Consider the following 17017-nt stretch of genomic DNA (forward strand, 5'->3'; position numbering starts at 1 on the left):
GCTGAATCCCAGAATCCCAGAGTGATGGGCTCGCAGCGGGTACCAGCTGTGCTGCAGGCTTGGCGCCTGGGTCAAATTCTGCCATGCACCCTGGCACCTTATTCCACAGCCTGGTCTCCATCCATGGGGAGAGGGCTGGAATGCTGCAGCCACAGACATGCAAGTGGGCCCACTGATCTGACCTCCCCTGCCAGGAGCTGCTCCAAACCCTCCCCAACCTTACAGGCCAGCTACTGGGGCCCTGCCCGGATATAGCCACAGTGCAGAGGGTGCAAGGCCAGCAGTAGCCTGGGACCAGCCACAGGCAGTGCAGGCATCCTAAGTGTGAATCGTATCTGTGAGGTTGTGGGTTTGATTCCCTGCCCCCTGATTTGCATTGATTGTTCAAACGTGCCCCACCTTCTGCCCTCTCACCCAGTCTTCAGCCACCGCTCCGAAAACAGGAGCAAACTGCGAGAGGGGAAAGGGTCAAACACCCAGAGTCGCTTCGCTTGGTCTGTCCAGAGCTGATGTACAAACCAGTTGTTGTGATCAAATAAAAACCAATTGTCTTGACTCTAACCGGTGCCTGTGTAAGATCACAGCTGCCCTTTCTGGGGGCCAGGGGAGGGCTCACACTCTGGGGGGTGCTTTTTGTGACAGTTCATTCCGTACCTTGCAGGCTGGCTTGGCCCACGCAGCCACCACCCCACTCCTGCCACAGTGACCCCAGTAACAGGCCACACGACTGGCCAATGGCCCATTGAGCCCCGTCTGACAGTGGCTGGTGCCAGCTGCATCTGAGGGAACGAACAGAACAGGGCCAGCAGGGAGCGATCCATCCCGTGCGCCTGTCCCAGATTTGTGAGTGGTGCCTCTCACCGCCTTGGCTCATGGCCATCAGAAGATCTACCCACCAAGAACTTGCCTCATGCTTTGTGAAGCCCAGTGATGCTTTGGGCCTTCACTACAGCCCCTGGCCACGAGTTCGCTTCCTCCACCCCGTCGTGGTGTTATAAAGTCCTGTCCCGCCCCCCACCTCCGCAAGCATCTCCTCTCCCAGCAGGGCCAGCCCTGGCATTTCAGTCTCTCCTCCTATAGAAGCTGTCCCAGCCCCTAACCAGCACCAACCCCTTCCCCCTACAAGCAGTGGGGTGAGCACAAGCCTGCCTGGGCAAGGACAGCTGCTGAGATGTAGGGGACCTGGGGCAGTTGCTACCCTTTCCTGGGTCTGGGCACCTCCTTCCAGCGCCCTTGAGTCCTTTTTGGGGCAAGGAATAGCTCCCATCCTGTGGCCATGCAGCAGCCAGCCTGATGGGATCCTGAGGCAGGGACAGCCTCACTCTGGCTGTCTCTGCAGGCCTGATGGGGCCTTGACCTCACATAGGGCACAATAATGAAATGGGGGGCTCTACTGGCACCCTAAAGCGGGAGTTACACCCCACCCACAGTAAACCTGAGTCTCCTCCAGCCCAGGATCATGTCTGAGGTGAACGTTCTTGTGACCTACGCAACTAGCAGCGCCAGTATGTGGACACCAGCCTCCAGTGGCAGGTAGTTCCGGAGGCTCCAGGGCACAGACCTTTCTCTGTCTCCAGTGTTTGTGAGGGTTCCCGTCGGACCTGGGTGTGGTTGGTTTGCCAAGTCCTGGCAGCACCTGCCAAGCGGCTCAGCCCTGTCCCTCCCTTGGGGCCAGGCTCTCGCAGAGCTCTCCTTGGGCAGGGGCAGACAGTACATCCCTGTCCCCGAGTGCTGGTGCAGGATGACCAAGCAGCGCTGTGGTCCCAGGAGACGCTCCCGCCGTTTAGCCAATCGATGGAACTAGGGAAGACGCCAGGACCGAGGGAACAGCCCACAGCAAAGCCGGGGCTGGGAGGAGGGATGGCTGCAGCAGGCGGCGAAGGGACAAAGCTGAAAGACACCAGAGAACGTGCCAAGAGAAAGGCTGCAGAGGCTGGGTCCAGACCAAGGCCTGGCCCTGCCCACACGCCTGCAGCAGCAACCTGGCTCCCCCAGCCCTGGGATTCCCAGCAGCAGTAGCAGGATTCTGCCAAAGGGCTCAGGGCCAGGCGCTGCAGATCCCCCAACAGCACACAGGGCCACGGATGGCTCGAGCGCATTAGGACTGAGGGAAGGAGCAACGACACTGCCCAGCCAAGCCCCTGGCAGGGTCTGCAGCTGTAGCCGTGCCCTACAAGCCCAGGACCACAGCACCAGCAGCAGCTTCTGCAGCCAATTAACGCCCAGGCAGGAACAGACCCCAGGCCCTGGTTCCAAGGTTCAGCCACTGAGGAGTAACAAGGAACCTCCAGGGTTGGGGCAGAGCAGAGGGGAGAGAACAGGAGGGAAGGTGCATGCATTAGGGCTACAGGCTCCCACTGGTGCTGGCAGCAGGACTGTGTCTCCAGTAGCAGGGCCCTGGGCTGCAGCGCTAGCTCCATCAAAAGTAGCCTTAGCCCAGGTCAACTTTGCTTGGGCCTCAGTTTCCTTCCCCCCCCCCCATCTTTCCAGTTGCCCCAACTCCCCGGCAATTGAGGGAGTAAAGTGCCTAGCCAAGCCCCTGAGAACAGTGGGGGAGGAGCCAGCTGGAGGGGTAGGAAAGGTAGAAGCTGCAGGCCAGCTGCCCCATGCTAAGGCTGCAGCCCCCTTGGCTCAGCAGCCCACAGCCCTTCCTATCCCATGTAGGAAGGGGGAAAACTAAGGCTAGGGAATGGGGCAGGGACTTGAACAGACTGGAGAGAGCAGGGCCAGCCAAGGTGGGACAAGTGAGGCAGGCAGCACCCTGCCCTGAAGAGCAGAGGTTGAGGGGGTTGGGAGAGAAATGCTGAGGGAGGAGACGGTAGTGCTGCCTAGTGGCCCAGGGAGAACAAATCACTAGCCATCCACCCCTCCAGACCAGACACTGTGCAGGAGGCATCAGCTGGCAGGGCCCCTTATGTACTAGCCAGCCCTGGCTGGGCACAGGGCCTTGGAGGGGCATGGCCTGGGGTGAGTGGGACTAGGCCCAGCTGAGGGAAGGAGAAGGGAGAGCCCAGTGCTCATCCCTGACAGCAGAGGGGGAAATGTGCAGCCAGTTTTCAGGGCACAGAGCTAGGGCACCAACCCAGGATGCTATAGCTGGCCCTAGCTGCTCTGGCAGGGGGGGGGGGGGGGGGGGGGGGGGGGAGAGGAGACGAGACAACCCTGGTGCTCAGATCCATGGAGCTTCTGCTCTCACACACCCAGAAGCCAAAGGGGTGGCCCAGCAGGGAAGCCCTGGCTGCTCCCCTGGGGAAGTCGGGGGTGGCAAAGCCCAGGCAGCAGAACAGTTCTTGCCCTGGCTCTTGGCAGGGCTATATGGCGACAGGCAGGGGCCATGCGCCTGGCCCAGACCCCCGCAGGCCAGGCCAAGCCCTGGCAGGCAGCAGGAGCCTGGCGCAGGAGAGGAAGGCAAGTGGCAGGGCCTGGCAGCTGTTAAAGGCTTTTAAATACAAACTCCCAGAGCCCAGCCTAGGGAGAGGGAACAGGACCAAGCGAATCCAGGGAAGCCCCCCCCCCCCAAACTTACTCCTGTGTGCCAAGGGCCAGTCCTGCCTCCAGCAGGCTGCTCAGCTCCTGCTGGGCACCCTGGCCCCAGCCTAGGGCACAATCCAGCACCTGGCACCAAGCAGGAGCTGGGGGTGGGGCAGGATCCACTGGCCACACCTCCCCGGGACTAGGGAGGCCTAAGACTAGGTGAGCCAGCTCCCCAGGGAGGGGCAGGGCATCACCCAGCAGGGACCAGCAGCATCTCACCCTGCCTGGGCTTGACGACATGGGAGTGGGGCAGCTGCCCAGACCTTCCTACACCCAATTATTAGGGAGGCACCAGGAGAGCCCCCTTCCGAGAGCTGGCGAGGGGGAAATGCTGGGAGGGGCCACATTGCTCCTGCCCCTTTGGGCCTCACTTGCCAGGCTCTGCCCAGCACAAGCTCCAGCTGCCAGGGACCTGCAGGGCAGCCCCACGCACTGGGAGAGGGCAGGATGTCGACAAGCCCCAGCCATCTCTCCTCCCTCCATGCCATTAAGGGCAAGAGGCAGGAGATGCTAACAGAGCACTGGGCTCTGCCCCTGCCCTGGTGCAGGGTGGCGAGCCCAAGAAGGGCCCAGCTGGGATTCCAGGCAGTGAACACCCCAGGGGACAATTCCCAGCCCTAGGGCAGCTGGACTAGAGGGACCCATTGTCCTGGGGGAGGAGAGCAGAAGGGGTGGGTGTCTACTCGAGGCCTCCCGCTCTCTCAAGGGCAGCCCTGAAGAGAAGAGGGCACTCTACACAGCGGGGGGAGGCACCTCCCCAGTGCTCCATGGGGCTGTTCTGCTCCCAGCCCACCAGGGAACTGGCCTTGGGGGACCCAGGCAGCCTCCAAGCTCCCACCAAGGCACACACAGGGGCCCAATCCTGCTCCAGCCGGGGCCACATCGGCACCCTCAACAGGGAGCAGCGCCTGCTCGGCCGCTAAGGAGAAGCAGAAGCACGTGCCCCAGCTGGGCATCCAGGCTGGTTTGGAAGTGACACTCAGACCCCCGCCGCCCCCCGCACTGCCGCTCAGGCTCCACGGGCGAGCTCTCAATTTTTTATTGCATTTATATATAATATATATTTCAACTTTGACAATAATTTTAACTTGATAACATCCAAGTTCAATTTGGTTCGGTTGGTGTTTAATAGATATAAAATTAGGCCTCTAAACAGTGATGGGGCAACTCCTGGCCACAGCTCCCAAAACAAGAGATTTTCTTAAAAGTAACAGAAAATTAAAGGACCTTCCTTTTCTCCCCTCTCCGTGAAGAGGCTGATCCTGCTGCCCTTCCTCTGGCAAACGTGCCCCCTCCGCTGGAGTCTCATGCCGAGCCCTCGCTCTCTGTGTTATTGTTCGAGGGGGTCAGGAGAAGGAGCAAAACCAAGTGCAAATCACTGATATGTACAAACTAGGCAAGCATCTCTTCGCAAGCCCCCCGGGCTGGGGGAGGATGGGGTGGGAAGTAGGCATGACAACAGGTTCTGCAGGAGGGATCCCAAACACAAGCTCTGTGGAGACTTTTAGGTCAGGGAGCACGGGGAGGGAGGAGGAACCCAACACGGAAAGGAGGGAAGGCCCCAGTTGGAGAGAAGCAGAGTCAAAGATCTCTCGGCTGGAGGGGCAAAACCAAACCAAGAGAGTCGCACGGGACCCTGCCCCCAAAGCACAAGCTTGCAGAATGCCTCTCGGGCTCACACCAACAGCTCGAGAAGAGGAAGGAAAAACCAAACAACTCAACGCAGGCTCAAGAGAAGCTCTTGGGAGGAGGCTGGCGTGGAAGCCAAGTGCACCCTCCTCCAGAAAAATCTTCTAGTACCCAAACAGCACAGGCCTCCTCTCCACAGGCCGTGCCACACAGGGTCTAATGCTCTGTCTCTTAATGCAGGGTTCTCTGACACTCCGCCCCCCACCCCTTCCCGGCCAGGGCTCCTAGAGCCCCACAAGCAAAGGCGAGTCCAAAGTGCAATCTTGCTAGGCTGGTCGCCCCAGGGAGGTGGGGGGTGAGGAGCTGGGGGGTTCCTTAACATTCCAATAAAAAGCTGAAGGTGTTTGTTAGTAGAGATGTGTGTGTCTCCTCCCTTCACCCCACCCTTCACGGGTTCTGCGGCCTTGGCGGTCTCATGAAGGCATGCACTGCACCCGGTCTGGACCCTCCTCTTCGTCGTCCGAGGTGTCAGAGGAGCTGGGGGACTCGTCCGAGTCACCGTCTGTTGCTCCGGGTTCTCTTCGGCGCTGCCAAACCAAAGAACAGGAGGTCAGCCCGTCCCCTTCAGCTCAGCGCCCTCAGCAGACAGCAAGGCCTGCCGCCGCCTACGAAGGGCAAACAAGCCAAGGAGACAAGGGGGCCGGGTTTGCAGAGGAGATGGGGAGTCACAGGAGGCTGGCCCAGCTGGCTGGAGCTTTAATGGAAAGAACCCAGCTTTCCTCCTCTGACAGTTAATGGCCAAGCCAGGAAAAGAACCTTCGGAGCCCCGTGCTCTGGGCACCAGCCAATGTGGCCTTGCAGGAGACGGAGAATCCAGCTGTTCCACACAGGGCAGCACAGACCCCGTCTCCTAGGCAGGCTCATGCAGGGGAGCAGGAAAAGCCTGGGAAGGAGGAGGAGAGTCGGCCAAGTCAGAAGCCGCCTTGGTCCTTCTCTGCTCCCCACGTGCTGGGGCGAGACACAGAAAGCACCTGCCACTCAGCAGGGCCACGGGGACAGGCAAATGTTCAGATCCCTCCTGGCTAGGGCCGACCAGAAAGCCCAGGCAAGTGGGATGGACACCTACCCTGTGATGGCGTCTCTGTCGGAGGTGGTGCATGAGGAACCACAGCATGTGGCTGTCGAACAGGTCGGTGTGGTGCAAGCTGTCCTCGTCCCGCTCCCGCTTGTTCTTCTTGATCACCTAGAAACCAAAGCGCCGCAGGAAAGTGACGAGGCAGAAGGTCGTGGCCCCAGACCAAGCAGCCCTTCATCCTGCCACGGGACTAGCCCCGCCACGAGGGCATCAGCCCGAGCACCGTGATCCAGACAGTGCCAGGGAAGGAGAGCAGCCAGCTGCCTCGGACTTCGGGTGCCACCAAGCCGGGGCTGGGATCGAGGCAGGAAGTGCCACGTGGCTGGCCTCTCCTTCCCAGGCGGAGGATGCTCTCCACACGCAGCTCCTCGGCCGCTGCTGGGAGAGCAGCGCCAGCTGGACAGAGGATTCCACTTCCCAACGCTATTCGCCCAGCTTGGCAGGGGACGTGCAGCAGCTGCCCCGGGGCAAGTCCCTCCCTAACCCGCTTCTCCAGCCCCCTCCTGGCAGAGCGCAGGGCAGCCAAGCAAGACTGACTGAAAAGCACAGCAGCTGGCCCAAGCGCACACAGCTCTGGAGGGATCAGGCTGCAGTCCTGTCAGAGATCCCTCAGCCTTCCCCAGCATTACGGCAGCCAACTCAGGGAGGTCGCCAGCAGGAAGGGAGCATGTCGCCGTTTACATGATTAACCAATAAGCCTGGGCTCTTCAGTTAATCCTAACTGAAGCCTAACTTTTAAGCCAGCTCCTGCAGATCCACCGTGCCCCTGCCCTCTGATAGACAGGATGGGGGAGAGGGGCTGGCAGGAGCCCGTACACATACAGACTCCCACAGAGCTGCTCTCTCCCCCTAATCCCGGCTGCCTCCCAGAGGCAGCAGTAAAGAGATGCAGGCAAGCACCGACTCCTGCCTGGCCCCCGCACGTGAACACGTAAGCGCTAAAAAAGCCACCAGTGACATGTTTGCACAAACACACGTCTGTTACATCCCCGGACACAGGGCAGGGCAGGAGGGACTGGACGTGAACATCTCACCAGTGTCCCGGGAAGCGGAACGGCCACGTCTGACATGCATTCGGGCAGCTCAGGGATCCGACTGGGCAGGCCCTTTGGTTGTACCCGTCCCAAGGGACTGCCCTTCTCACAGCATGGCCCCACAGTGTGCGGAGTGGCGGGCAGTGAGTCACTGGAGAGCGCCAGGGCTGGGCCACCTGTGCCATCGGGGCGGTTCTGGGATATCTCCCATCCGAACCCTGCCTGGGTGCTGCTGGTACGGGACTGTCGCTACCTGGCCGCCCTGCCGACTCAAGGCTCCCAACACAACAGACGCCAGTGGCAGCTGGTGACTTGGAAGGTCAAGGGGTCATCTAAGAGACAGGGCGGGATCGCTCAGTGGCAGCCTGCTCTGTCCTTTCCCACCGAATCACGCGGCATCGGGCGCTGTCGGAAGCCAGGACACTGGGGGAGATGGGACCCTGGGCTGACCCAGGCCGGCTGCTCTGTTCTTATGACAATTCATCCCAAGGGCCACGCAAGCAGCAGGCCAGCACCCAGGGGCGTGTGCATCACCAGTCACCACCAGCTCTCACCTCCTTCAGTCCAGCGAGCTCAGTGGGCGCCTCCGCGGTCGGTGCCCAGATCTTGACATCGTGATCCAGCCCGCTGGTGGCCAGGACGGGAAGGTGAGGGTGAGGCTCCAGGCAATTTACCTGCAGTGGAAACAGTCTTGGAGTGAGAGCAGGCTGGTGGGCAGAGCCAGCGAAGGCAGCACAGTTGAGGAAGAGGATGGAGGCAGATTCTCCCCCCTCCCCAGGATACTGTATATTGGAGACTGCACCCAGGCACAGACCCTCCTGGTCTAATCTTGGCTCTGCCACCGACTTGGGGACCATGGGAAAGTCACTTCCACGCTGTGACTTGACTTCCCCATCTGTAACCTGGAGTCAGCACTACTCAACATGTCCTATTCCAACATGCCCCGAGATCAACAGATAAGCTGTGCAGCGCCGAGCACGCTCGTAGGCAGAACAAGCCCCAGCATTACAATTGCAGATCTAGATTCTACTCCCACCTATGCTACCACCCTGCTCCATGACCCTGGCCAAGCCGCCGGACCTTCGTGCCTCAGTTTCCCCATCTGTCCTACTGCAGGCCAGCAGGAGACTCAAGTCGTTAACTGTCTGCAGAGTGCAGAGGACACGGGAAGTGCCCTACACAGTAAGGGCATAAGCACAGCTATTCACTCTCTGCAGACTACAGCTGTCGCTGGCTGACTCACAGGCTTGGTGCGCTGGAGCAAGACTGTGTCCCTGCACGTGATTAGCAAAAAGAGGTGCTGAAACAGCTTCTTCTCAGGGACGCTGCGAAAGGCTGCTCTGACTTTCTACTGGGATTAGTCAGAGGCCTTGGTGAAAATTATTTCTAGCTAGGGATGTTCGATCGTGATTAACAGAAGAGTCATGTAACTTGCACATAATATTCGTGGTTGTATGACCATTCGATAGTCCCCGGGGGTGGGGCTGGCAGCGAGTGCGCTTCCGGCCCCAATCCTGGGGAAGCCCCGTCACCCCGCACTACAGCGGCAACAGCCTAAGTCTGGAGGGAGGGAGGGAGGGAGGGAGGGAGGACCGAGCTCTCTGCAGACAAAGACTGTGCCAGCATCTCACGGAGCAGCCTCCCCCCACAGCGAGCCTGGGCCCACTGAGGACAGAGGCTGCTCCATGGCAGCCTCCCCTGCCCCCCACACTCCAGCTGCTGCCTCTGATACACAGCAGCGTTGGGAGTGGCTTCATGGAGCCAGCACACAAAGAGAGTGACCTAAAAGCCGGCTCTCCATGTATATCTGCTCCCCCCTACCTCCCCACAACCTGCTGCCTTTCTCTCACAGGCAGCTCTGTGGATCTGGTGCGAGTGGGGAGTCCGCTCTCCCTCCTTGCTACCTCTGATACAGAAGCAGTGGGTGGTGGGAGGAGGATGCCTGCAGTCAATAAGATGAAGGCCTTGGTTTATCAGTTAATCGTGGTCTCGACTACATGTTAACATTCCTATTTCTAGCACGACACTGGGGAAGCCGCTTCCACTTGTGAATGTTTCAGGCCCATTCCATGGGGAAGTCTGTTTGCTCCTAGAGCTGGTCTAGCTGACAGTAAGGAACTCCGATTTCCAGACACCCAAAAAGAAGGGAGGCAGCAGACAGAAATAGGGAGAGACATAGCTTAAGGGGAGTTAACGCTTGCCAATTAAGTTCTTCCCAAACAGTTTGGTACATCTTCAATAATTCATAAGACAACTGAATTCCAACCAGCAGGCATGCAAGATCACACGTCTCCTGTGGTGACAAAGGAGGGGTAGGCTGAAGCCCAGAGGAGACTATTCAACACGCTGGTGAATTAGCTCAAGAACAGGGGAGATGAAGTACACACTGAATAGCAAATGCAAGGGTAGAAGCCGAAGCTTGATCGCTTCGTGTAAGTTGCCTGGAAACAAGTCTTTAGCCCAGATCTCCAGATTCAAAATTAGGCTACAAGAGACAGCAAAACAATCTAACTGATCTGGCAATTAGTTTAACCCTAAGTATTAAAATCAGAGTCTCTCTCCACCACAACTGAAATGCTGAGTCAGCTCTCTGGCTAGAGGTGCAGAGATAATGCATCATTCAGGCAAATCAAAGACAGAACCAACTTAAGAGCAGCGCTTACCGGACAGGCCCTGCTTGGCCACACAGACTAGCGCTGCTAGCTGGATAACGCGGACCTGTTCCAGGTAGGGACTAGAGCAGTGGTTCCCAGCCTCTCTTGAGCACACGGACCCCTTTACAATCTATTACAATTGTACAGCCCCTCCAAACAATACAGCTGTTTCCAAACATTCCATTGCCTGATAATCATGTGAAATGTGTAAGAGTTCGTGTCATCTACACAATATAGCAGCACAGAGATCATACAGCTTGTCCATGTTGGAATGTACCAACTCAGAGGTGCCATACGATTTTATTGAGTAAAAAGATATTAGCAAAAATGGATAGGTGGAGCCAACAGCCCACCTAACCCCTTCCCGCCACTCTAATTGCTCTTGAACGGTTAAGAGCAGGGTGACGTATTCAAAAGAGGGAAAAAAGGGTAAAAGTGACCGACCCATTTATAAGCCAATTCCAGAGGACAGTCGCAGCTTGTCAGCTTCAGCGTGGGCTGAGGGACATGCAGGATTGCAGGGCACGGAGCTTCTTGGGTCCCAGTGGCTGCCATTCACCCACACTGCTTCCTCAGCTCCCATCCCCTACCCATCTGCAGAGCGAGGGGGCTCTTGTGGCCAAAGGGAGTTCTAGAGCTGCCAGCTCAAGGGTGGAATTTCGGGAGTGCAGGAGACAGCAGCCATGCACATTGCGACATGACTTGCTTTTGATCCTGTTCTCCAGAAGCTAAGGGAGTGTGGGAAAAAGTGCTTGCATGCCTCTCATGCCTGGCTGGTGAGTAAGGCATGTACGGGATGCAAGCACCTTCCCCTCACTCCCTTAGTGCCTGGGGAATAAGATCAAAAGCAAGCCATGACCCATAGAGCGGGGGGGGGGGGAGAGAAGAGGGGAGGAGAGACAGGAATCACTGGGCTAGAAAGATCAGCAAAAACTCAGCTCCACTAGCATGTGCTTTATTCAAGAGTTTCATTCAAATTCAGAATCCACCCGGTGCCCACTTAACACCCACCTGCAGGACTGCAGGGTGCATGGTGGTTGTAACGCGACAAAAATGCACATCCAGCCATGGGACCCTGCCACTAAGCGTGGTCAAGCAGTGAAAGCAACAAGCAAGGCTCTACTTTCTAAACAAGCCAAACCTCGGTCTAGTAACACGCACCTCCAGAGAGCTCAGAGTGCTGTCATGAGCCAGCATCAACGGGGAAGAACTAGAAATAGATACCTGCACATTCACGACAAAGGATGGTCTCTGAAAGGTAGTCACCGAGTCAGCCCACTGAAAAGACTGGCTTTGTGTTTCAGTGATATCAGACACCTGGATTAGGTCTTTAGGCATAGAAAAAAGGCCATCTTATTTTGCATCACTCCTATGATTTACTGCGGCTGTAATTACAGCGCTAGCCTTACCGGGAACGAAATATCGGACATGAGTAACAAGCCAGTTTCAGCAGTGACAGGGTTTTTTGATTAAGCATCAGTGATCAAGTCAGGGAGTGTTCTAAACCCAGTCAAGATTCAACATTTCAAGGAGCATTTCATACTGTGTATTGAACCATGCATCTTCCTGACAGCAAAATGTATTGTTCCAAAGCACAGAGTTCCTGGGGAGTGGCAGAAAATCTATCACTTGGGACTCTCAATACAAGCCTCGAGAAGGCATGAGACAGTGCCTTGTTGGGAATAATCCTGCACAGGTTTGGGGAAGTTAACTTGCACCCCACCAATGGGGGAGATTCAACTAAGAATGTTAAGAGGCGGCTAACGGACTAATCAGGTCATCAATACAATTTGTACGTGACTACTAGATTGGGCGATAAAGGAAGGTGCTCTGTCTTGGTTAGCTACCCCCACTGCGGCTCTCCTGCAGGGCCACAGCAGGGGTAGAGCCTGGACTGTTCGCAGTGGCCTGGGCTGGCCGCAGGCAGATGCTGTTCCCAGCAGCAGGTGGCAACACGGAGATGGTGCCAGGGGAAGCCAATTTTTAAGCTGGCTCCCCTCAGCACCGGCTCCTGCCCTCCTGCTTGCTGCCTCTGTATCAAAGGCAGCAAGGGGGAGGGGAGAAGTGAATAGTCAAGTACTCAACTCAACTACCCAAGCAGCTTAGGCTTATCGGGCAGTCGAGTACATCCGCATATTTAACTGCACGGTCTCGCCCTCTGTGGGTTCTGCATCTTCTCCAGCATCCACGGGACACGTGAGAATGAGTCTGGCACACACAGAAATGGGCAGTTATAGCACATACAGGGGCTCTGGCAAGTCACTTTCCCTCTCGCACACTTGGCATGCCAGCGAGGGGATCCAGTGCCTCCAGCAGTCAGACACACAAAACAGAGGCCTGCCAAATAACGATCAGCCCTGACAGGTGTTCCAGCTATGCAGACATCCTGAGCCTCTCAAACCCCTGGCATTGGCCCTTACTTCCAAGAACACCCACGAGCAGGAAAAACTGGGGGAGAGGGAAGGGCAATGAACAAGGGAGCGAAAGGGGATGCAAGGCACATTCCTATCACTCACGGGTGGCTGCCGCTCCAACGTCACAGCGCATCAGCTAGCTGACTGGGTCCCAGTCAAAGGCTCCAAGGAATCTGCAGCAGAGCAAGTCTGGGCCAACATGCAGCAGGGTGGCAGGTGTGCTGCACTGAAAGGAGCGGAGCTAGAACTTGCTGCACCAGGAACCCCTCTGCCTGGCTCAGTTAGCCCTTGAGGTTTGCTTCAGCGCAGGGCGTTACTTGGGGACACTGCAAAATTCTCAGTGAGCTGTTCTGAGCAGCTCCCAGTAATGAAACTCCTCCGCCTCCCTGCCCCTTCCACTGCACCTCAGTATCGTGACAGGTCACCTCACTCCCATGGGGAGCCAGCTTCAGAACAGAAACCTTCGCAAGGCCCCCAGCTCAACTTTGAAGTAGGAGCCAAGGAAACAACTGGAAGTCACGATATTTACTCAGTGTAAGGCAGACACATTCTCCCCCCTCCCATTACCCCTCTCCACATCCTCCCTGAGCCGGGGCAGCAGTGGAGCCATGGTTATGGGAGGGCAGGGGACGGACACACACACACACACACACACACACACACACACACACACACACACACACACACACACACACACGGGTAAGCAGGCTGAGGCCAGGGCCACACAGTAGTGGCTAGGGCAGAGGCTGAGGGTGGGGGTGGAGCCAGGCGCTGGTGGAAACAGAGCTGGGAGTGGAGTGGGGCCGGATGCTGCTCCCTCCCTGCCCCATGCGGGCTGGCCCAAGCCCCTACATGCCCCACAGTTCGGGGGCCTCTCCTCTGGAGAGGAGTACTCCATTCACAGCCCAGCATCCATATTCTGGACGGGCTGGGTGTGTATTCTAGAGCTCTGGCTGAATGGATGAGGCAAAGGGAGGCAGCAGAGAACAGCAGCCCAGAAACCTAGAGCAGGTAGGGCAGGGGAGTAGCCCAGAGTCGCTGCTGTGACAAACTAATGGGAAGGGCAGCAATTGCCTTGATAAAAAAGCTGTCTGAGGCGCAGAAAGTCACCAGGACGCCCATCAAACCTCAGCAGCCTACAAGGCAGAGAAGTGTCTGCAACTCAGCCAGGCTGATCCAGCGAAGTCTGCGACAGAGCCGAGACAGGACTTGAAGTCCTGCTCCCCAGCCGCTGCTACCCATCCCTACCGCCCCAGGGCTGCCCAGGAACTCACCACTTAACAGCTCCTGCTGAGATGGCCACACTGGATTCTGCTCTTCAGTGCTGGGCTCGGCTGCCTGGGCTCATAGTTGAAGGGGGAAGCAGCATGTACAAGACCAGATGGCAGGTCATAGCTGAACGCACTCCCAGTGTTAAGCCCAAGAGGCCCTCTGTGGCAGCCCACCTATAATTGTGTCCGCAAGCTACACAGGGTAGAGTGCAGAGACAGGGGCTGGAAGCCCATTACTGGCCCTCCAAGCTCACCTCACGCGGGTGTTTCTAGACAAGCTACCCCAGGACAATCTGGTCAATTTTCCTCTAGAACACAGTGGAGCACTTCTCTGACATGGAGGTAAGAACAGCCAACAAAAGGGCCATTCCCATACCTGGGCTGTTGGGGGCCAATGTAAAATTGGTGCCTAGAACGTTGGAATACTGGCCAAGCCAGCTGTAGCCACCTTCCTCGCGCGGCTGCAAAGCCTGAATGGGGAGCGCGGCAGCGAGCCTGAAATGTGCTGGCTGGGACGCGGTGAAAAGAGAAAGCTCAGGATGACACAGTCAGCCTCCGGCTGTGGTACTTCTGCCCAGGAAGGACTGCAGGATTGGCAAGGGATTACTGAGCTGTGGGAACCTATCACTGCCAAAAGTGGGCCCACTAACCCCCGGCTAACAATGTGGTTGCAGATCTGAGTTTTACCTTCAGAGATAAGAGGCTGTCATGACTTCAGCACACAGTTAGCAAAGGCGAACAAGCCTGCTACGGGAGCTGGGTAAATGGCAGCACAGAACGAGAAGCGAGGCTCTTTAAAGCACCGGTTCTGTTTCTTGGTACAGACACACTGGACTGGAAGGTCACTGTATTCCAATGGGCGTTTACCAAGGAATGCCACTAAAGAGACCTGCGATCACGGTTTTGATGGCCTTCCGAAATGGACTTTAATGGAATGTCCAGCCAGACCACTGTAAGGACCTCGGGAGACAGATTTGGGTAGTGCTGTCCTATGGGTAGCGGTAAAGGGTTGAAGGACTCTCCGTATTCGTAAGACAGGAGGCTGTCAGAGATCCCTGGTGAGAAGATGCTAGATAAATGCAGAGTGGGACTAGGTGGGTCTCATGCCAGCAGCCTGGTAGAGAAGACCACTCCCAACAATCTAGAATAAACATGTCTGGTGCTCAGCCCTTGCCATAAAGTGAAGGGCAGACAAGGCAACGCTACAGGGAGAGAAGGAGAAAGATTCCTTGTACATTTATGGTTTCACAGCTACTGCCTCCACGGAGGATCACAGATTCTCAGGACTTGCTGCCCTGCTGGTGAACAAACACTGACAAGCCTCCAGCTGCGTAGGAGCTCTGAGCGAGTCACTGGCCATGACAGCACTGACTGGAAGCAGAGTTGGTCCAGCACTGTAGCAGCAAACTGCTCAGAGCTCCTGCCAGGAGCAGATTAAAGCTAAACAAGGACAGGCCAATGGAAAAAAAAATATCATAGGAACTTGCAAGTATGGTCCTGTACGTTTTGGAGGGGGGAAGGAGAAGGGCACAATGGCCCCCCACTGCTAGGTGGCAACATGGTGTCAATAGAAGTGTTCTGGGAAAGCATGTTGGGGTCCTATTCAAAATACAGAGCCAGTGAAATCTGCTCTGCTGGCTCAGACCTCCAACATTAAGCACTAAAGAAAGTTGTGGGTTGAAAGCTCTAGAAAGTGGCCTGGAGGGTCCTCCTAAGCCGGGGTGAAATTTTGATCAACGAATTGAGTAGTCGAAGGAATTTTCAGCCACTACTCGATAAGGGGGCGCTCACTATTCTGCTGCACCTCTCCCTTTGAAATGTACAAGAGCCACCCACTCTTGTACATTTCAAAGGGAGAGGCACAGCAGTAGGGATGCCTTTGCAAACCCCCCCCCCGGAGATGGTACTGGTGGGGGAAACCAGCTTTTAAGCCAGCTCCCCCCAGCACCCGTTCCTGCTCCCCCCTCTTTGCTGCCTCTCTCTGACAGACAGAGCAAGGGAGGGGGAAGTGACTAGACGAGTAACTACTCGACTATCCAATAAGCTTATGCTTATCAGGTAGTCAACTACTCACTATCCTTTGCCGGGGTGGGAAAAAGTCTGTGGGCCAAACCCGGCCCACCAAGCCACTGGATTCGGCCCTGCTGGGACCCTCAGGCACGCAAAAGCTGCTGTTTTAAACGCAGGGCTTCTCCTTGAGCCTCTCTGCCCTGGAGGAGGGAGAGGCTTCTTGTGATCTCCCTGCCCCCAGCCCAATCCTCAGCTCTTATTGGCCGGAAACTGGCCAATACGAACTGACCCCGCTAATCTCTCAGTTCCTAGAGGCCAGAAACAATCGGCCAATAGGAGCTGAGAGATTGGCCCAAGCAGGGGAGAGGGGGGCAGCACATGCCTCTCCCACCTCCCAGAGAGGAGAGCCACGTAGAGGAAGCAGCTGCAGTTTTACATAGTCTGGGGCTACAACAGGCATGGAGCCCAGCCTGCTTTGGGGGTGCTGAAGGGCTGCTGGCCAGGGGGTGCTGCAAGGCTGCTGGCCAGGGGGTGCTTAGGTAAGAGCCTTCCAGCCAGAGCCTGACTGGCACCTCTGCCCCTCCTACACCCCAACTCCCTCCCCCAGGGAACCATCCAAACCCTTTGCACGCCCCTGCTCCAGGTCACCACTCCTTCCCAGACCCTGTACCCCGTCCCTCCATCCATGCCCCAGGCAAGAATCCTCTCCTGTACTCAAACCCCCTCCCAGACCCTGCATCCAAATCCCCTTCTCCAGGTCACAACTCCCTCCTTCCTCCAAACTCCTCCTCAGACCTCACATCGTCTCCTGCACCCCAGTCCCTTACCCTGTGCGCCCTTCTGTACTCAACCTCCATCCTAGTCCCCACATTGCCTCCACAGAAAAGCGTGGCCCTTGACCACATCTCCAAAAACTTGGAGTGTCTCCCCCCCCCCCCCGAAAAAAATTTATTGCCCTCTCCTGTCCTAAGCCAGGCCTCACTCCCTAGAGTGGCACTATCTGGCCCTTGTTGCCATGCCTGTTCAAGTGCCACAACTAACCCACACCTGGCACATACCAGACAGCAAGCAAGACCCAATGCCACAGCAGGAACCCCTGGTTTCCTTAGCCATCAGCAGAAGACACACAAATGGAAGGAATGCATTAGTGGTGCCCCTGCCAGGAACAAGCCTGAGTATTGACTACAGACGCCTCCATGCTTAGGGCATCTAGCAACAATGCACGGAGATCCAAAAGCTGCTATCCACCCAAGTACCAGACTGCTCCGGCTCAGTCTGGCAGAACAGTTCAGGCCCTTTCCTACTCGGCTCTGAGTCAAAGCAGTGATGTGCTAAT

General features: G+C 56.9%; 1 protein-coding gene across 3 annotated transcripts in view; it reads right to left on the bottom strand.

The window, feature by feature from the left end:
- Positions 1-4555: 4555 nt before the first annotated feature.
- The window catches only part of DCAF8 (DDB1 and CUL4 associated factor 8), a 56110-nt gene continuing 43648 nt past the window's right edge, over positions 4556-17017 (bottom strand). For all 3 annotated transcript variants that reach the window (XM_075907236.1, XM_075907235.1, XM_075907237.1), the window contains 3 exons: positions 7887-8006; positions 6290-6406; positions 4556-5750 (listed from right to left, as the gene is read on the bottom strand). In XM_075907236.1, the coding sequence (XP_075763351.1) occupies positions 5637-5750; positions 6290-6406; positions 7887-8006 (351 nt within the window). In that variant the 3' untranslated portion in view covers positions 4556-5636. The remainder of the gene's footprint in view (positions 5751-6289; positions 6407-7886; positions 8007-17017) is intronic.

The sequence above is a fragment of the Pelodiscus sinensis genome, chromosome 24 (assembly GCF_049634645.1).
Source record: "Pelodiscus sinensis isolate JC-2024 chromosome 24, ASM4963464v1, whole genome shotgun sequence".
Lineage (NCBI taxonomy): Eukaryota > Metazoa > Chordata > Testudines > Trionychidae > Pelodiscus > Pelodiscus sinensis.